The sequence below is a fragment of the Melospiza georgiana genome, chromosome 2, assembly GCF_028018845.1.
Source record: "Melospiza georgiana isolate bMelGeo1 chromosome 2, bMelGeo1.pri, whole genome shotgun sequence".
Lineage (NCBI taxonomy): Eukaryota > Metazoa > Chordata > Aves > Passeriformes > Passerellidae > Melospiza > Melospiza georgiana.
The window spans coordinates 83,295,192-83,316,115 of record NC_080431.1 but is presented as its reverse complement, the minus strand read 5'-3'; the positions used below and the strand labels follow the sequence as shown (position 1 = coordinate 83,316,115).

The 20,924-nt window shown below is 46.7% G+C and overlaps 1 protein-coding gene across 2 annotated transcripts; it reads left to right on the top strand.

Moving 5' to 3' along the window:
- The first annotated feature begins 2,317 nt into the window (after nucleotides 1-2,317).
- Nucleotides 2,318-20,900, top strand: TMEM39A (transmembrane protein 39A). 2 transcript variants are annotated; one of them, XM_058045122.1, is made up of 9 exons: nucleotides 2,318-2,398; nucleotides 12,609-12,802; nucleotides 14,328-14,550; nucleotides 15,905-15,988; nucleotides 17,358-17,500; nucleotides 17,956-18,298; nucleotides 19,110-19,297; nucleotides 19,795-19,915; nucleotides 20,473-20,900. In XM_058045122.1, exons 2-9 carry the CDS (start codon nucleotides 12,690-12,692, stop codon nucleotides 20,704-20,706), a joined length of 1,449 nt encoding a protein of 482 aa, XP_057901105.1. In that variant the 5' UTR covers nucleotides 2,318-2,398; nucleotides 12,609-12,689; the 3' UTR covers nucleotides 20,707-20,900. The 2 variants fall into 2 exon arrangements, with proteins under 2 accessions (XP_057901105.1, XP_057901106.1); XM_058045123.1 differs by lacking the exon at nucleotides 2,318-2,398 and having other exon boundaries at nucleotides 12,299-12,802.
- The last annotated feature ends 24 nt before the right edge of the window (nucleotides 20,901-20,924 follow it).

Here is a 20,924-nt window from a genome sequence, read left to right as displayed (position 1 = left end):
TATAGCTCAGTGGGCCCATGACACCTCAGGCCATCAAGAAAGCGATGCAACTATAGACAGATTAGAGAGTGATTGAGGGGTAGATTTGACCATGGACACTGTCACCCAGGCTATCCATGAATGTGCAGCATGCTGCAATTAAGCAAGTCAAGTGGTTAAAGACTCTCCAGTATGAAGGACAGGGGCTGAAATATAAATACAAGGAGACCTGGCAGAGTGAATGAATCACACTCCCACAGATCATCCATGGGCTTAGTGGAGGGCTGGAAACATATTCTGGGCCCCATACCACCACCCAGAAAACTATCCTGGGCCTTGAAAAGCTAGTTTTGTGGGCACCTGGTAGGCCATAAACAACCGTCTTACACAATGAGACTCTTCCAAAACAACCTTATAGACAACTGGGCCAAAAACATAGTATTGAGTGGATATTACACACCCTATTGCACACCAGCCTCCAGGAAAAATTGAGCAGTGCAATGAACTATTAAAGACTGCACTGAGAGCAATGGGTGGTGGAATCTTCAAACATTTAGCAAAAGCCACCTGGTTAGTCAGCACTAGGGAATCTGTCGGTCAGGCTGGCACTGCTCAGTCAAAACTTTTACATACTGGACAACGGGGTAAATATCCAGTAGTGCACATGAAAATTATGCCAAGGGAAAACATCTGGGTTATTCCTGCCTCAGGCAAAGCCCAAGAAATCCATGGGATTGCTTTTGTTCAAGGACTTGGGTACTTGATGGGTAATTCAGGAGGATGGGGAAGTCTGGTGTGTGCCTCAGGAGTATTTGATTATGGGTGGGAATTACAATTTATTAAACGGTTTGATGTAATTGCTATGTAAGACTGTGTGCTATCACATATACACTCATCAGTGCATTGGGCACTTTACAGCACCTGACTCCACCAACTCTGGATTTGGGGATCTGAACCCAACTCCCCTTTGATTACCACATAATTAGAGAATGAACTTTGATAAATATGGATAAGTGCAATGGTGATGTAATCAGAACTAGCTTCACCATGCAACAGTCCAACAACACAAACCATCTTCTCTGCCCTGGAAGTCGGTAATGGCAAATGGAGCTCAAGGTCATGGACAAAATGAACTCAATTCACATTTTATAGAGACAGGGAATGGTATCTGTGTGCATACACCAAAGGACGGGAAGGGTGATGGGATATTTGAAAGCATGGGAGCTGGCATGATGTAAATGATGTAGAACAAGGGGTGGATACTGTGCTGGTTTCAAATGGGAACGTGAGCCTTCTCCACCTTGGCTGAGGTTGGCAATGGCAGAAGGGCTTTTCAGCTGCTGATGTTCAGCCATGGGATAAATGATGTGCTGGCTGTAATGAAGCAGTTAATTATGATGTTATGATTTTGTTTTAAATGGCATCTCATGATGCAAAACACAGCAAGACCTTGAGTCCTGTGTCCAGTTCTGGGCCCCCCACTACAAGAAAGGCATTGAAATGCTGGAGCGAGTCCAGAGAAGGGCAACGGAGCTGGTGAAGGGTCTGGAGCACAAGTCCTCTGAGGAGCAGCTGAGGGAGCTGGGGTTTAGCCTGGAGAAGAGAAAGCTTGGGGGGACCTTGCATCACTCTCTTGGTCTCCTCCCAGGTAACAAGCGACAGGATAAAAGGACACAGTCTTAAACTGTGCCAGAGGAGGTTTGTATTGGACTTTAGGAGGAATTTCTTCGACTAAAAGGATGATTAGACATTGGAATGGGCTGTCGAAGGAGGTGGTGGAGTCACGGATCCCGGAGGTGTTTAAGGAAAAGATTGGACGTGGCTCTCAGTGCCATGGTCTGGCTGTCAGGGTGGTGATTAGCCATAGGTTGGTCTCCACGATCTCAGAGGTCTTTTCCGACCTGACTGATTACGTGTTTCGGTGTGGATCTGAGGAGCCCCAGCAGCGAGGCCTGGCCGGCGGCAGCACCTGAGCCCTGCCTGCCACCCCCAAGATGGCGGCGCGGCGCGGCCGCGGCCCCGCCCTCCCCGCGGCTCCTGCCCTCCCTGGGCCGGCCGCTGCCGCCGCGGGCCGCCGCCGCTGTCGCCGCGTGATGAGAGCATCAGCCCTCACTGCCACGTCTCCCGGGTAGCCGGCGCTGTGCAGGGCCGCGCCGGGGCGCCGAGGCCGGACCCGCCCGCCTGCCTCCTCTTCTCCTCCTATCCCTTCCCCTGCTCCTGCCCCGCCGCGGGGCAGCGGCGAGGTGGGTCTGCCCGGCGGGAGGAGGGACGCTCCGCGGGGCTCCCGCCGCCGCAGCCTCGTTCCCCCCGGGCGGGCCGGGGGTTGCCGGGGCCGGGTCTCGCCGCCGGGCCGCTGCCGCCGGAGGGGACCCCGCTGCCGGCTGATGTCCGAGCCGCGCCGCCGCCCGCGCTTGGATGTGTGAGTACGGCCCCGCCGCTCCCGTGGGCAGCGCCGGGAGAGCCACGGCGACCCAGGCGGGCGGCGGGCTGCGACCGCCGAAGCCCCCTCGGAAACGTGGGTGTGTGTGTCTGGCTGTGTGGGAGTGAGTGGTGGGGAGGGTTCCGCCGGGTCTGCTCCGTCCTGCTGGTAAGTTACGGCATTTGGTCCCGGGCTTCTCCTTCGAGACGTTTCCTGCTGTGTTTGGGTTAAAGCAGGAGGTCCGCGCACGCTGCTGGGAGCCGGGTGCTCTGGGGGAGGAGGGTTGAGGATTAAACACGAGGAAGTCGGGCTGGGGTCACGGCAGAGTGCGCTTTGGGCTTCTAAAGCGCTGTCCCTAGGTAACCAGTCCTGCAAGGGCACTGTGCTGTGGAAGATGATGAACTGAGGCAATCTTCTGTAAGTCCAGGTAAATCCAACCCGCCATAAGGTACCGTTTCCAGAATGGATGTGGGTGCACATTTCTCTCGCTGTTCTTTTTTGTATCGCAGTGAAAACAGTGTATCAATCATTCTCTCTTATATAGGCTAGCAGTTGGGCGCATGATTTTCCCTATTACGTGAGGCAGCTCCTTCCCTACTCCAGCATCATTTTAACATGTGAACGTACAGCAGAAACACAGGCAGCTTTGTTTGCAATCTCTGATTGCTCTCATGCATGCTTTTCATTGTGAGTAAGGGGCCCCTCGTGTCCCTGTCATCTGTTAGGACTGTAAGTGGAGAAGTGAGATGTCTGTGTTACAAAGGGGTGAGTTACAAAATTCAGGGAGACAAGGCATCCCTTCTGTATCCATCGCTTCTATCTGTTAACTCACTGTGACCAGAAGAGATTTCTGGGAGAGGGATACACTAGTACGGGGTGGGATTGGAATGGCTCAGCTCCAATTTTACAGGATGCTGAAGGCAGAGAACATCAACCCTTTTTAACCCACAGTCTGCTCCATGGCTCACCTCCTGGCACTCCTGCTATTGACTGTTTCTGATGCTCATTCCTCCTTCCAGCTGCAGCTCTTGGAGTGCAGAGTCCTTCAGCCAAGGTGCTTGGGTGATACTCTGCTGGTAAAGTCTGGGCTCACTGGTGTGCAGCCAGGCAATGCTGACCCCTCTGGGGTTTGGGCTGAAACTTCATGTGCTCCTTGTTGTCCCTTATCTGACTGGAAGTTCTTCAGGTGTAGATGCAGCTACTCCCTGTTCCTTTTCTTGAGCTTCTTTGCCTGAGGTTTTGCTGGACAAACCAGCACAGCAGGTGGTAATGTTTTCCAGGTTTGATTTATTTGGAACAACATGAAGCTCAAGTGATATCAGTGACACAGTGACCCGTGCTCAGTGTGTACTCCTGATCTCAGGACCATAGAACACCTGCATGCCTCCTGTACAGCTCATTCCTGGCTGTCTCTTTGCAGCATTTGAGACCTGACTTTCAGAAGCTCTGGGTGTCCATGTTCCTACTAATAGAGGTGTCTATACTGCCTCAACCAGAGCATTCAAAATCGTTAATAATTTTGAAAATGCAGGGCTTTTATTTCTTATTCTTATATTTAGTCTTTCTGATTGTAAAATGGGGATGAAACATTTTGCTTCCTACTTTGCAGTGCATGTTTCTATTCTGCTTGTAAGATGATGAATTCTTATAAAAATTTTTGCATTATACAGATGAACACCTTGCTGAAATTACGTGTTTTTCAGAGCCACTAATGGCATTTACCACAGTAGGTTCAGTGGAAGCTAAGGAAATAGAGCAATTCTCATCTTACTGGCCTGCCTGTATTAGCAACATTTGTGCTGATGTAACATTGCCAATGTAGATGTACTGTTATTAGTACTCAAAAGCAGACAGGCATAATTACTTTTTTGTCTGTTCTTCAGACATTCCTCTTAGTTCTGATATTTTGGATTAAAAAAATTACTTCTGTATGCAGTGTTTTAAGGGGAAGTCCCAGACCTTTCTGCTGGTTTTGAAACTAAGTAGCACTGAACACAAATCTTTCTCTGAAAGAATATGTAATGCAGATTGACTCCAACCTGGTTTTCATAAAACTCAACACTTTCTTTCTTTCTATAGGCACACAATCTGGATGTTTGAGAATACAGCCAAGAGCAAATGTGCTAGAAATGTTTGTTAAGGTGGCTTCCAGTTTCCATGAGCATTCAGGTCAGAAACCAGTTGGGCCACTCAGTACTCCTCAGTAGAGGTACAGTTGCTGAAGATGGATGTGGTGGAAAGCAACAAGATAGTAGCAATTCAGAGACCATCCTGCTCCTTAGTCTCAGTGTTTTCCCTGTGCCACAGAGTCATGAAATCCTGCAAGAAGTTTTCTTCTGGCAGTTAAAATTGGAACTTTAGTCCATTTGTTTCTAACCCTATCACAGTTAGGTAAGTAGCAGTTAGGTAGGAATAGCTGTTAGCGGGTGGATTTTTAATATCAGAGGTAAATCTGTAGTAGCTGTGTGATTTGGGAAAGTAGCTCATAAGCTTTCACAAACTGTCTTGGAAGATTCCATCCTGTTCTTTGGGGGCTGTTGTCATTGGTGAGTTATTTCCAACCTTTTCTTAATTTTTTTTTGGTATTGCAAGCAAAAATGAGACTTCTGGTAGTGAGAAGTGGGTATAATGCAACCTGGTCAGGAGAGCTGTCCTGAGAGACAGGGTGCAGTGGCATACTTTGGAGGTTTGGAATTGTTGGTTTAAAGCAAAATTATCAGTAGACATCTGCAGCCCAGAAATACATATAAGGGAGCATGGATGCAGATTCAGACAGCTGGATTAGTATCAGTATAATTAATTATACAAGGGATTAATGTATCCTATTGCATTTTCTCAATCTGCTGGATTAGTTGCTCTGTAAACAGTCATAAAAAGTTCTGAGTCCTGCCTACCAAAGTCATGGAGGTTGAATTGAAGACTTACTGTTTTGTGGGGAATATTTATGTCACCTGAACCTGTTGCTTAAGAGGCAAATAGAGGAGAATTGGTGCATTCTCATATGTGGTTTATATTTTAATGCAAATTTATGATTTATACAAATTACAATGTATTTAAAATTCCCTGCAATATTGTTGCTTTTCTGCAGCATCAGGGATGTGCAAAGCATTGTCTCACTGATACTTTCTGCTGTGACTGCCAGTGTGATGACTTGGTGAAAGGCTCAAGGAAGTGGTTTTTAACTTGTGTGCTTCTTCATGCACTCAAGCTCATTGCTACAGATGGCAGATGCCTGCCTTATTTTTAGCTATTTGAGGGCAAAATAGAAAAATCCTAGTGACTCCCCATGATTTGTCATCATGGCTGATCTCCATTAAATTAAACATAGGGATTGGCAGAGGAACAAAACCAGCAGGAAAGCTGCTTCTGTTTGTTTTAAAAAAAGCTTGTCTAAAGCGCTAAAATAATACTGTAAAAAATATCCACTACTACCTACAGAGACCCTTGGGAGGAGAAGTACTTTTGAACAGTTTATCATGTTTTGGATAAGGAAACTGAGGCCTGTATTGGTAAAACAAGTTCCCTGGAAGTCAGTTGAAGAGGAAAGATTAAAAAGCAGAAGATATCCTGGCCTGTGCTCAGGCCATTAGACTGTGGGTTTGTGTTCAAGGTTGGGAGGAGAATGCCTATTTTGGTGGCTTGCTTGATGGAAAATTTTAAAAGATGGGCTCTTAAAGCATGAGCATCTTCTATTTTTTTTCCTTCTTTTTTCCCTGTCAGCAGTGATCTGTTTTGTTGTGCATTTGCCTTGATATCTTGGAAAAAAAAATTTAAGTGGCCATACCTAAAATTCCCTGACTTTGCCAGTTACTGCACATGGCATGGTATTATGGAGGGTGATCTGTAGCTGTGTTTTAGCAGAGCTGTGACTGTGCGTAATGTTTACTGAAGAGCTCTGGTGCAAGATGTACTTAGGAGTGAGTGCGTGTTGATAAATTGTATTAGCAGCCAGCTTTAATAGCTTTGCCTGTGTTGTGGCTGCTGAAACACTGCCCTTGTGTTTCACTTCCCAACCAGTGTCCCCTTCTAAATAGAACTTCAGTTTCTATCACTAATGTGGAGTTGGAGTTAAAACTTCTGTGTTGTTACACACTCAGAGAACTGTCTGGCTCAGTAATTCCTTGCAGCTCTTTAGTTTGGGTCTCTCACTCTGGATGAGGCTGGGCTGGATGTCCCTTTCCCCAGACAATTCAGAAGCATGGGAACTCGAGGACCAAAATAGACTGTGAGCCAACTGGTCAGGCCTGCATTTCCCTCTGCTGCTGGAAAAGCTCAGCTTTGCAGTTCTGTCTTGTTCTCACACAAGAATAAGCCAATGCTTTCTTTATTCCTGGATCCACTATTTGGCTGGGAGTGTTGCTGTATACATCAGAAGAAGCCAAAGAAAATGTTAATGTCTTGCTGCTAGCTGTGTAATACTGGTTGGCTTGGTGAGGAGTGTTATTGGCCACTTGGAGCTGCTGAGCCTTGAGGGTCTTGCATTGTGGCTTTGGTTTGTTTTTTTTTTTTTTTTTTTTTTTTTTTTTTTTTTTTTTTACTTCCTTTTGGAATAAAAATTCTCTTGTCTTCATTCATAAAATTACTACAGTCATTCATTGAAGTTTTCCTAAGCTGTTTGTTTTGACCTGCTGCAGCAGTTAGTTGCACAAGGTAATTGTATGGCAATATAAGGTAATACTGTTTTATTACACCAGGAATTGTGGCTTTGTTCTTGTACTCTCCAGAGGTTTGTTTAGAGTGCTTAGTATGTGTCTCAACTTTCTTCCGATTCACAAAACCTGAACTCGCCTGTCTTCTGAAGGGGACACTATTGCCTGCATACCTGTGGAGACTTCTTCTTGCACCCCCTAAAGTAAGGTCTTTGAGGGGATTTTTAGGGAATTTATAGGATTTCTCTGTGTTTAAAAATGGCTTTTTTAGTATCTTAGATAATTTTGTTTATCTGGAGTATTAAGAACTTAAATCTACATCTTACACTTTAACATGTCTGCAGAATGAGCTGACTGAGCTTACTGCACTTCAACTTTGAAAGGCTTTTCCTGAAAAACTTTTCTTTCCCATTCCCATTTTTGTATGTGGGCATTTGAAATACTGTGGCAGCTGCAGATGGCAGGCGCTGCCTTCCCCTTGTCTTAAGCTAAAACTTCTATTTTTCCCACTTACCTTTCTGCTTAGCTCTACACTTCCTTGCTGAAAACACTAGAAATAAGTCATACAGTACATATCCTGTTTGTTAATGCTTGCCACAATCTTGCTACTTTGACCCTTTGGTTTTGGCACCTGTGTAGAGGACTGGTAGATGGAACCTCTTCAGCCAGAGTTGTGCTGTATCAGAAAAGCCTACACTGATGTGGTCTTGATGGGTTGGTTTTGTTTTTACAGAGGAGGTTATTAGTCACTGAGCAAAAATTAGTCTTGCTGGTGCATCACCTGACAGTGGTGATTCCCCACCCAGCTCTCCTGCTTGGGCTGCACTTCAGGGGGTTTCTGTCTCTCTCTGTGCCAAATCCCCATATTAATCCATCTCTCTGTATGGCATGAGGGCTTGGAAAATGTGCTGACTTGGAGACCTCCCTCCTAACCGGTTTTGCCTCCCAGCTCTGGGCCAGGTGGCGGGTGTGTGCCTTTGGATCCAGCCGGAGTTGAAAGGTTGTGTTGACTTAGCACCGGGGCAGCTCTGTGCAAGCCAAATATTTAGCTTTCCATCTGATAACCTGTCGGTTGTTTCCTCCCTTGCAACAACTAAATGCTTATTTTATTCCCAGACCAGTTGGGGCTTTCACAGAAATTTTGTGTCTTTGTGGCTTCCGTTGTGGCAGATGTGAGGGTGCTGACAAGGTGGCCTTGTGACCAAGGCTTGGGTGCAGCCATCTCTGTTCCTTGGCTCTCTGGTGATTTTTTTTTTCTTTTTGGTGTTATATTGGGTGAGTCAATTATTAGCTTTGTGTCTGTTTTTCCAGCTGTCAGAATAGGGGTTTGGATTTGTTTTGGTTGTTTTTTATTTTAATTTAAATAAATAAATAAGAAGTTCACACTAAAAGGAAGTTAAAATATAGTATAGTAACTAGGACTCTCAAAAGTTCAAAGTTCAAAGGAAAACTTGTGTGATAATTTGCAAAGATACGAGGATTGCTGGACAACTGCAAGTTTAGGATTAGGCTGACCAGCTGCAGTGAGTTGAGTTGAGGACATTAGCAACCAAGAGAGCATTTTCAGTTTCAGAAGCTAATTGTGCTTTGTGTCAGTGGTCTGCAGCCATGTCGTGGGGGTGGCTGGCTGCGCCTCCCTGCCAGGGAGCTCTGCACACGTGGCAGGTGTGTTTCCATAGAGCACGGGCACCCTGAATGGAAAGTCTTGCCAGGAGTGTCTGTGTTGCTGTGGAGGCAGAGAGAGTCCCTCACCACAGAGGCCGTGTGTTGCTTCACCCCCAGCTGTCACATGCTTCCTCAGCAGGAAGAAGGTTGCTCTAATTGAGATGGTGAGTTGCAGTGAGAGACCTGTGGTCTTCTTGAGCCGCATTGCACCAAGTGAGGATGGCCATGTTTCACTTTCTGCTCTTGTGAGTAACTGGTGCTAGGACTTGTGGAGCCAAGGAAAGCCACCTGAATGTCTTCCACACTCTGGGAGTTCTCGTGTCTCGGTGCAGCAAGCTTCCCAACAAGACTGGAGAGGCTTGGAGTTTTCTCCAATTAAAAAATGTTAACACCATCAAAGTAACTGACTGAGCTTTGTAGCGTTTCCAGCAAAGAGATGGGAAACAGGCACACTTGCCATTCTGATGAGTCACTGACTCTCTCCTGATTGCCTCTTGAAAGAGCTGTTTGGGCAGCTGCTGATGCAGAAACATGATTCTGAGTGATGGGCCTTGGTGAGCAGGACAGGGCTGCGCACTGTTTCAGCTCTGAATTGGTGAGTAATTCATCTGCCTAGCTTTTTGTCAGTAAAGTCGTGCACAGAGCTGTGGTTCTTGCCTGCCTTGATCCTGCCACGATCCTGCCTCGTCCGGATAGCTGGGGAGCTGATGGGCAGGAAGGGTATTGTGGCACAGAAATAAAAAATTACCAAGTGCTTTCTGTGGTCCTAAAAGCAGGAACTGGAAATCAGAGCATTTGATACCTTCTGTTTCTGGATTTTCTTGTAACTGTGTCACAAATGAAAGTTTTGTCTCTGTCCTGAAGCATGGTCTGCCCTTGAACCCAAGAGCTGTCCCTACCTACATCCCTTCCCTGTGCAGGGACCACTGTCTGCTCTTCTGTAGCTGCTCTCCAGATTCTGCCTGTGTGTTTTTATGATGCCCACATCTGCCTCAGAGAGGATATCTTGGAGGCTAGGTAATACTGGTTCTGAGGATTTGAGGATGAGGGGACCACAAGCATGTTGCTTATTTTTTGAGAGAAATTGTAAGTGAACTGGAAAGAACAGCATGGAATCACATTAATGGACTGAAGAGTCTTGTCAGGAAAAGCTTTTATCTTTCATTACTCACTTTTTCTGCATGACTCTATAAAATATGATCACTGATGGGGTGGGGAATGCAAACAGAGAAGGGAGCAGGGTGGACTCTTCATTAATACTTAATATGACTTGGAATATTATCTGTTGGTGTAAGGGTTTATGGACACCTTTTTTTTTCGTTTTCAAAGTAGAATCATGCCCTTGTTTATTAATTGAAAGCTATAAAATTGCTTTTCCCCATGTCTTTCTCCTCAAAAAGGAGGGGTGTTGATTGGTTCAAGGCCAAAACAAAGCAGACTTAGAGACAATCTGATGTGTAATCTCACTGCTTTGTTTAGCTTTATCTCTGGAGCTTCAGTTTTGTGTGGCTAGTTTTACAAAATAAAAGCAAACAAAAAAAGGGATGGTTCTTAGGCAGATTTTGCTCCAACAAATGCCTACCTAATTTGATCTGACTCCAGTATTTAAAGTTATTTAAAGCTTGGCTTGAGGAGCTGCCCAGTCTATATGTTCATGAATCACTGTGAAAGGGCTCATTCAAGTGCATTTAAAATACGTGCACTGACGTTAAGGATGGCTTCTTTCCACAGGCAGTTGTTTTTACTGGTAGAAACCTGCATTTTACTGGTTTGTAAAGCCAGGGGCTGCAATTGCGATTGCTCTGTGTCCAAGTGTCTGTATTGGCAAGCGTGTGAGGCATACTAATGGGGTGATACTAATGAGACCTGTTAAATTATTTACATGAATTATTGAATGTGCTATAAAATACCTTCCACTGTTAATAGCACTAATTAGACCACCAACATATTGCATCCATTATCATAAATATCCTGTAGGTCGAATCAGACCAGTTGTTTCAGCTATCACAGGCCCTGTGGTAGCTAAATTTGGCTTAAAGTGGCTTTCAAGTTTGTTCTTTTTGGGGTTTTTCCTCATTTTTTTTCCTTCACTTTAGCTGTTTATCAAAAGTGTCTGAATGCCCTAAGTGAATTCTGCATTGTTTGTTGCTGCCCCTGCTGATCTTACACATTCAGGAGAATTTTCTTGTTTATATTTAATTCCTGAAATAGAAATATTTCCAAATAAAACTCCAGAACATCCTAGGGAAAATCTCTGAAAATTCTTGTTTGACAAGAAAGGTAAGGAAGGCTTCAATCTCTGTTGTGTTGCTATTGGAGATATAAGAGTATTAAAGTCTGCCAAAACACACTATTTACCTCAAAACCAAAATTCTCCAATGTTTGCTTGCCTTTCATGCATTTTCGTATCTCCTATTTTTTTTTTCTCTCTCCCTCCTGGATCTCCGGTTTTTTGTGTGGTTTTTTTGGGTTTGGTTTGGTTTGATTTTTCCAACTGACTTTTGTGTGAGTATGCAGAAAGCATTCATCATTTGAAACATCTTGATTTTTGTTGAAAGTTTGAGAATTGCTATCCTGGTTTCATTAATGACAATTGTTTATCGGAGTAGAGATGAAGGATGGGAAATTTTAATACAAAGGGCAATTCTTTGAGGGAATTTTTTAGAGAAGTACTCCTGCGCACTGTGTTCATGGTGACAGTCCTGTGACTCACTGACAAAACTTCTGGCATTTCTGCCAGCTGTGATTTCTCTGGATTTTAAAGGAGGTGATGACTGAATTATAAATAGTCCATAGGTTCCATCTGTACATTTCAGAGCTACATGTAGAGTTTCCCAGAAGGTGGATGTGCTTTTTTGGTCCCTGGGTTGGTTCTGGCTATGATATTTTTCCAAAAGGGCGGCTGATTTAGACTCCAGGCACACAGACACACCAAGTCCTTGTAGTGAGATGCTCACTTGGTGTCTTGTTCCTGTACAGCACAGGAGCACTCCAGTTCAATCCTTCACTCCCTTATGTCTGCTGTGTTTGCATTGGAAACTTTCCTGACTGCCAAAATCCTTGCAGTGTCTTGTCGGAGACCAGTGAAATAGAAGAAAAATTGTATGGGAAGTGATAAACTCTATGCCAGAAATGACACTATTGTTTCTGATATTCTGAGATGCCCAGCGTCTCTCATAGTAGTTTATTTTAAGGAACTGATAGATTTAAGTGTGTCTTTAAAAATAAATAGGTAAATAAATATGTACAAGTTTACTTCTGAATTATTTTTCTTTTCAGGGCTGGGTTATGGCATTGCCCATATGTGCCTTTGAAGTACATGCATACATGTGTGTTTTGCTGCACTTTTCTGCTAGCTAAACCCACTTTTAAATGGATGTATTACCTTGGTGTAATTTGGGCATTAGCACAGGAGGGAGCTGGACCATGCAGTTTCGTTCAAGGACACCAGTGTGTCTGTTTAGAGGGTGTCTGAGTTACCTACCAGCATCAGAGCCTGGCCAGTAACATGCTGAGTGCCTGTAAAGAGCTGTGAAGCTCTAGTAGCTCAACCACATAATGGAGAAGGCTCTTACCAGGTTTGCTTTTGAAATAAAGCACACATTTGTGTCATCTCCAGCTCTGGAGATGCTCAGTGGTGCTTTCCAGCCAGCAGTAAGTGCTGTCAGTCATTGATGGCTAATGTAAGTAGCCCCTTTTTAGAGACACAGTGGTGTTCCTTCTGGGTGTGCAAGCAGACAGTGACCTGCTGCCATTGAAGTGGCACAGTGCTGATGGCTGTCCCACAGGGCTCTGAGTGTGTGAGAGTGACTTCCTTCTGCATGAATTTGCCTGGCTGGAACTGGGTGAGTGTGACCAGAGTTAAAGCTTAAGTGATATTTCTGCCTCCTTTGCAGATTTGGGAAGGCTTTTGGATCGTGGTGTGGGTGTGAGGGCACAGCCTGCTGGAGGCACTGGAAGTGGACTGGTTCCTGGTCATGCCCGGTGGAAGGAGGGGACCCAGCCGGCAGCAGCTAAGCCGTTCCGCTTTGCCTTCTCTCCAGACTCTGGTTGGCGGCAGCTGTGGGAACGGGACTGGTCTGAGAAACAGGTGAGGACAGAGGCAGGGCTGTTGGGACAGCACTGAAAGCAAGGAGCCTTGATCCTCCCTGAGCCCTGTGTGCGAGCATGGCTTTGTGGTGAAAGTGAGGGGTTGGGAGAGGGGAACCTTGAGCCCTCCACTGTGGTATTATGAGACAGCTCATCCAAGAGGGAACAAGTCCTGCGTGACAAACCTCTTCCAGCTTCTCTTCTCAGCTCTGCTGTGGTACATGCTTCCCTCTGCAGCCCCTCTTTTGACTTCATGCATTAAAACCAGCCCTGTGGAGGCTGGTTGTGGCAGTGGTCTCAGCTCCCCTTCACCACTCTCTTGTGGTCACAACAGCCACAGTAGAAATCACACAGGGGTGGAAATCACACAATGCTTCATTTGTCTTTCCTGCAGCAGTTTCCAGAGCAGTGAGTCCTAGCAAATGATGAGTCCTTGTCTTGCTCACCTACCTTCACTGTCCTGGGGAATTAATGTGGCACGTCAGAATACAGCTGTGACTCCTCCTCCTACATAATAGAAACACAAGGCAGGAGGATGCCCGTATTCTGTTTTAGACCTGCAGGTTGATGAAACTAATTCTCATAGTTGGTAAAGATGACCTGCATTTTCTGGGGAAGTTGGGGGCTGAAACAGGAACAGACATGCAGTGACATTGAGATTACCACATTTGGTATAAAAACTGAAAGGGCCCAGCATTACCTCTTTCCATAAAAAGTTGGCAGACCAGAGAAACTATTTGCTGCATGCTGGGGCCCTGGTATAGGTTCATTCTTACAGAGTAGAGCAATCCTAGCCATTTAGCTTTGGCCTTTACAGACTTCTCTGTCAGGGACAGAGGGACAGATAGCACAGTTTGAGGTTCTTTGGAAGCAAGTGACGTCGAGACTGTGGAGTCAGGGCCCCAGGGTCCTGGGAGGGCGTTGCTTATCTGGTTTCAGTCAGACATAGCATAGTTCCTCTACCAGTTCAGTATGCCAGAGCTTTTAGTTGTCCTGTCCTCCTCTAAAAGCTAGAAAAGAAGGAAGTGTGAGAACACTTGAGAGGTTAGCCTTTAGGAAGTGGCTGAACTACTCCATTCCATTTTTAGTTACTCATCTTTTTAAAAGAGGAACTATGAACAGAAAGACAATGGGCACTTTGCTGTGCTGGAGAAGGAGGCTGGGTGCTACTGTAGTGCCCTGGTGATGAGTTGAAAGCCAGTATTAACTGTTAGGTGTAGCACAGAATCCTTAATGATTTTAGCTCTGTATGTCTGCTCCTCTGAGCATGCTGGGCATGTCACAGCACTTCTGACAGATCAAGCTGTCGTCCAGGGAAAATTCTGGATAAGGGTTTTGTCTGAGCTAAGATGATGGAGGTCACCACCAGCCTCATATCTCATGTCAGAAATAGGAATGCAAAAACTGCTGTCGTCTCTCCCCTGGTAATACCCAGTCTCATATTTACAACCTCAAGCACTCTATCCTGGAAAATGTCAGAGATGATGGAGAATGTTTACCAAGTAAGTGATGTCCATCTGCTTCAGGAATGGTAGTGCCATCAGCCTGTCGGCGCCTCCGATCACAGCACTGATTACTCCAGAGCCTGTGCGTCACTGCCGGATCCCTGACCTGCCATTGGATGGGAGCCTCCTCTTTGAATTCCTGTTCTTCATCTACCTTCTGGTAGCCCTCTTCATTCAGTACATCAACATCTACAAGACTGTCTGGTGGTACCCATACAATCACCCTGCTTCCTGCACCTCACTGGTGAGTTCCCCAGCAAGTGCCATCACTCGGGCTTTTTCATTACACAGCTCCTTTCATGCTTCTTCAATCCAGGAATCACCAAGCATTTGACATTAAGAGAGTGAATGAGAGTTCACATGCACCCCATCAGTCAGGGCCATGTCATCCCCCATTTTACAGGGGAGAAAATCATGGCAGGAGAGAGAGAGAAGTCAGCAGGACTCCTTCAGGAGATACTTCTTGCACATGTTTGCATGGTCTAGCTAGTCCCTAGGGTTTGACACAGAGTTGAGACTCCAGGAGCTGTCTCCTGCTGTGAGTGCCCCATGCCGGTTGAAACAACAGAGCCTGAGAGAAGGAAGATGTGCAGATTTTTGTTAGGATCTCAGAGCAGGTGAGCAGCACAGTTGGGGAGGGGGTCGGACCCTCAGCTTATGTAAATCTCACGACCTCCTCGGTTTCAGTGTTCTTGCTTTCCCAATAAGATGCCTGTGAGCCACCAGGCCTCAAGGGAGCAAAGTCGGCCTGTGCAGCTGGAACCCTGTCCTAAAGGCTGCTTGGGAGCACGAGGTGGTCCCTCAGTTACCTGTACCGACAGGTGGTGCTGGTGTTCCAGTCACCAGCCTCCTGCTCAGCTCTGCCGTGCTGGACACAGCGGGCTTAGAAGTGAAAGCATTCTCTCTGGGGCTCCCTACCCACCAGGATTTAACGGTCGTTTGTTTATCCCCATCACAACTCAAGCATTCTTTTTTACCCAAAATGTCCCTGAAGTACCAAAAGCAGCAGTATTCAGAGTCTACTGACTCTTCTGGCCAGAATATATTGAATGGCTTCACTGAAAAGCTGTAAGAGCTGTGTCTAACTTGATGCAGCTAGAGAACTTCTTCATGGCCAATGAAGATGAGGTTTCTCAGGTCAGCTTGGTTTCATCAGGAAGCACTGGTTGCTACAGACCATTTTGAGACCAAGAGGGAAAGTGAGCTGGTGTGCTCACTCTGGACTCGTTTGGCTGCCCTTTGTCTGATTATTCAGGGCCTTTTCTGTGGAGAACCTGCAACCTGTTCTCCATGGTAGGATTCTGGTTCTAGATGTCCCTTTGACCCCAAGAATACCTGCCTGAAGGGTGGGTTTGTTTTGTTTTCTGTGGAAACCTCTCCATGGGAAGGAATCTCCCTGTGGAGGAGATCTTGCTTCTGGAGACGTTCCTGTGTCACTAATGTTTATGGATTTCCCTTCATCCCTAATAGAGAGATTTGGGGAATGCCTATGTGAGGTGCTAATGTACTCTCTAGCAGCCAGCTTTCTAGTCCCACCCCATCTGGGTGGTTTCAGAGTCCCTTTTCCTGGTGAAGATCTTTTTTCTTTCCTCCTTCAGAATTTTCACCTCATTGACTACCACCTGGCGGCGTTCATCACAGTGATGCTGGCACGGAGGCTGGTGTGGGCCATTATCTCTGAGGTAACATTCCCACTGTTCCCTCTACTGCCTGTAGGACTTGCTGCAGAACATGGTCATCCATGGCCTAGGAAAATCCTGCAGGTTGGAAGGTTTCTTCCCTCAGAAAAGTCTGGGTGTGAAGGACTAAGATTTTGAGGATGCTTTTCTGCCTTGGAGTTTTCTCCTTAAGACCAGTCATGCCCTGTAGTATTGGGTAGCTCTGTTGGCTCTGCATCTAGGAGGAGATTAAATGGTCCCACTGGCTTATTTATCTCTGCAGGTACAGTACTGTACCCCACTATGTCATGCTAGAGAAGTGCCTGAGAGAATTGCAAGTCAAGTAGCAATAAGGCAAATAAGGAGGCTGGCCAAGACAAGAAGAATGAACAGGAGCTCAGAGGGGGAAGAGTCAGGTGGAGAATGTCTGACTACACTGAAGTGACATAGGAATACTGGTAGAACTGCTTTTCCAGTCCTGGTTACTCATGTCACCACACACTTCTCTGTGTTTGTGGGAGCAGAACCAGGCCAAATTGAGTCTCTGTAAAAGGTCATTTTCAGAAGTTTTGTCCACTGAAATAGCTAATACAGCTCTAGGCTAAGCAACTAAGCAGTGTTTAAAAATAAGTAAATTAAATAAAAGAATAGTTATGTCCTGTTGAATAGATAAGTGGAGAAGGTGGGAACTCTGAAGGGCTCTTTTCAACTGATTCCTTCCATTTTCATTTAAGTTCACATCCTCCGTAAGAATTGCCATAGATTGAAATTTCTGCATTGAAATCTTCCATGCAGATTCTTGTGCATCCCATGTATTGGCTCTAACCCTTAAGAATCTTTTCATAGCTCAGTTTCCTTCTCTCCTCTGGAGATTGGATCAGGCTTTCTTGCTGTGATGCCTCCTCACTACACTGCAGCCTACACATCCAATAGAGCTAAATTATGGAAATCTGGGTTTGGAATCGAGAAGGTGCACATCTTCTTTTCCCTTAGCTGCAAATTTTCACAATGCTGAGACCTGATCCTTCTAAAGAACAGAGAGAGAGGAAATGGGTTTCAGGCTATCCTGGGCTATCATTGGAGAAATAAGGGATTTGAGCAAAATATTTTTCTGCTTTGCAGCTCTGAATTTTTCTTCAAAGGCCCTACTTTAGTCATGCCCCACAACTCGTGATTATTTGAATCTTTTGGATCCTGTCAATCATTAATAAAATTAAAGGCATTTATGTTAGTAAGAGAATCAGTTTCCTGATTCTGAGAGGAAGAGGGCACCTATCCCTCTTCTAGTACCTGCTGGCACCCTCTCCCTGCTCCTCCTCCGCAGGCACCCCTTGTGCTCATCTTCTAGCCCTGGTTGTTATAGGACTGCTGAGTGTTTCCTCTCCATTTGCAGGCCTCTCAGGTGGGTGCAACATCACTGATGTGCTACATGGTGCGCCTGGTGCTGCTCACCCTCTGTGGATGGGTGCTCTGCTGGACTCTGGTCAACCTCTTCCGCAGCCATTCTGTTCTCAACCTTCTCTTCCTGGGCTACCCGTGAGTGACACCACTTTGAACCTTCTGGGCAGGGGGGCACAGTTGCTGGGGGTGCCTTGAGCCAGAGTGGGAAGCAGAGTGTTGGCTGTAATGTCTCCTCGATTTAGGATTAAAAAGGAAGCAGGAGTGGCTGGGGGAAGGTGTGAGGAGGTGGCACAGAGTTGATGAAGTGAATTGCCTCAGCTGCTGTTTGTGTGAGGGGCATTTACTGCCACTTGAAAACTGAGCCTTTGGGACTGTTGGTTCTGCAAATGGGATTTAGAAAAACTTCTCTGCACTGGTGTTGAAGCTGCAGCCTCTGGCCTTTTAGTGGGGAGAAGAGTTGGCTGCTAGCTTCTGGAGTGGGGGGGGGTCCCTATGTGCTGTCACTCTTGTCAGGGCCAGTACCTGTTGGGGAGGTGCCCCCTATTGGGATGGCTGTTATTTCAGCCATTTTTTTCTTTCCTTCATGGCAGGTTTGGTGTCTACGTCCCTCTGTGCTGCTTCCACCAGGACAGCAGAGCACAGCCTCTACCTGCAGACTGTGGTTACTTGGTACAGGACCAGGTGGCGGATGATGGGGCTTCAGCTGTCAGCAGCCTGGTCAAAGACTTCTTCTCGCTCCTGTGGGAATCCCTGAGAGAACAGTTCAATAATCCTACATCTATCCCCACCCACAGCTGCCCCCTTTCCCCAGATCTCATCCGCAATGAGGTGGAGTGTCTAAAAGCAGACTTCAACCGCAGGATCAAGGAAGTTCTCTTCAACTCTCTCTTCAGTGCCTACTACGTGGCATTCCTGCCACTGTGCTTTGTGAAGGTAGCTGTTGTCTGGCTCTCTCTGTGCCCCTGCCCACTGTCTCCTTCTGAATGTTGTGTGAACTGCTGCCAGGCCAGATTCCTGGTTAATTCCCCTTTTCTCTGTCTCCCCTTTGGCAGCCCGGATAGCGGAGCATGGCTGCATCCGGAGTGCACTAGTACTGCTCCTGGTTGGCAGATAGGTATTGCCATAAATGTGATGCACCTCTAGTCCCATCACCCCACTTACTAACTCCCCTTCTCCCACCCCCTGTCCTAGGCAGATGGATAGCAGTGTTCTTCCTAGAAAAGAGAACCTGTTGTTACCCGTCTCAGATCCAACATCGTGGCTTTTGAGCGCTTGGATCAGAGGCTTTGGTGGCCAGCCTGTTAGAGCCAACTAGGATGCTTGGCAAACTAAATCCAAGAACCTCTTGTCAGTGTGGGGGTTATATTTTTTCATCTGTCATTTCTCTAACTTGAGTAAGCTCCAGTTTGTGCAGAGAAATGGGCAGGGCTCCACAATCCATATAGGAGTCTTGGTGGAATTGGTGCTCCTGGGGCAGTTCTGTGGCAAGCAAGCTGCCTTGTTACCTGCTGCTGGAGGAGGAGATGCACCAGCTGCAGCATCATCCCCTGCCCTTTCTCCTGCAGCTCAAGGAGAAGGGAGCCTTGAGCACCTCCTAAGCCGTAACCCTCCGAAATCACCGGTCCAAAAGCGCATGCCTGTAACGTGTGGTGTGGGTCTGCTGGATGCACATGCAGTATGTCCCTTGTCATCCTCCTTCTGCTTTGTGACAGTGGTGCCAAGTTCTTGTCTGGTCTCTTTGCAGAGCACCCAGTACTATGACATGCGCTGGTCCTGCGAGCACCTCATCATGGTGTGGATCAATGCCTTTGTCATGCTCACCACGCAGCTGCTGCCCCCCAAGTACTGTGACCTGCTCCACAGGTCTGCCGCCCACCTTGGCAAGTGGCAGAAACTAGAACACGGCTCCTACAGCAATGCTCCACAGCACATGTGAGTGTGGGGATGGCAGGGCTTGGCATGCCTAGCAAGGGGCTGAGATGTTCTGGTGGATGAGCAAATACCAGCAGTGTACCACATCTACTGAGGATGTGTCTGCACTCCCCATGCAACTCTACTGGCCTTGTTTACTGAAAACAAATATGGCTGCTCTAGAGAGCTGTCTGAGCTCCTCTAGTCACCGCTGGTTCCCTCACAGAAAGGAATGCTGAGATTCTTCTTGGCCACTTGAGAGCATCTTGAGCAGAGGCAGGGCGTGGCTCCCTGCACTGCAGTGGACAAGGTTCTAGCACTGGGAGCCATTTGTTCATACTACATAAGAGTCCATTGAATGGGCTTGTGATCAACCCTCTGTGCTTTTCCAGTGGGAGCTAAGACATGTCCTTGTGGCAGAGGCTTTGGTATTTTTCAAGATGCAGTCCATTCCTGTGAACCCTCGTTCAGGGGGTTGGGAACACAGATGTTCACACTCTGGCATTGTTTCCCCACAGCTGGTCAGAAAACACAATATGGCCACAGGGAGTTCTGGTGCGACGGAGCCGGTGCCTGTATAAAGCAGTTGGGCCTTACAACGTAGCAGTGCCTTCAGACGTGTCCCATGCCCGCTTTTATGCAAGTATCTCTTCTCTTGCTTGGTGCCTTACCACAGTGGGAGGGAGGAGAGGCTCAAACCCAGCTGCAGCACAAGAGAGTTCAGTGTTCCGTGACAGCCGGGGGCTGTTGATCAGGATACATGTTGGCAGCAGTGGGGCTTACCCATTCTGTCTAACAGTGACCTCTGGGCAAGATGGGAGCCATGGCTGCCTTGTCAGTGCTTTCTCATTGAGGCGACACAGCTCTCCACAGCTCTCTTTCTCATTGAGGTGACACAGCTCTGTCAGGCAGTGGCATTCCCCTGAGAGGGTTCTAGTTAACACCCTTCAGGGAAATGGGAAAGTGTGTCAGCAGGCCAATACGTTTATTTCACCCACTTCCCCTTCTCCAGCAAAATGCCACTTCTACATGCCTCGTTCCTTACTGTTTTCCCTAAGTGGCAGCTAGTGGTGGCTGGAGCACAAGCACCGCTTCTGCTCTGCAGTGGTCCCTGACAGCATTATGTCCATAGTCATCCTCACTTCAACCCAGCAGCAAATGACAGAAATCTCTCCTTCTTTACTCTTCCCCTGCAGTTCCTCTTTCACCGTCCCTTACGGCTGCTCAACCTGCTGATTCTCATCGAAGGCAGCGTGGTCTGCTACCAGCTCTACTCCCTGCTGCGCTCAGAGAAGTGGAACCACACGCTCTCCATGGCCCTCATCCTTTTCTGCAATTATTATGTCTTATTTAAGCTCCTCCGGGACCGGATAGTATTAGGCAGGGCATACTCGTACCCACTTAACAACTATGGACTCAAGGCACACTAGGCCGGCCAGACGTGTCCCCCTTCTCTTCCTCATCCCACAGGGCAGGAGGGAACCTCAGAAAAAAAAATATTTTCGTACAGTTCTATTTTTTTCTTGCAACGTTTATAAATATTTAAAATATTTTATATTTTGTATACTATTGTTTTTGTGGGGCGGGAAGGGAACCAGTGGCAATTAAATGTCGCTTTATAAACAAGGTGTTATTTTATATATATATA

Coding starts and splice junctions, on each gene's coding strand:
- TMEM39A (XM_058045122.1), top strand. CDS start 12,690: ATGCCCGGTGGAAGGAGGGGACCCAGCCGGCAGCAGCTAAGCCGTTCC. Junction 18,299..19,109: donor TGCCACTGTGCTTTGTGAAG/GTAGCTGTTGTC, acceptor GTCTCTTTGCAG/AGCACCCAGTACTATGACAT. Junction 19,298..19,794: donor AGCAATGCTCCACAGCACAT/GTGAGTGTGGGG, acceptor GTTTCCCCACAG/CTGGTCAGAAAACACAATAT.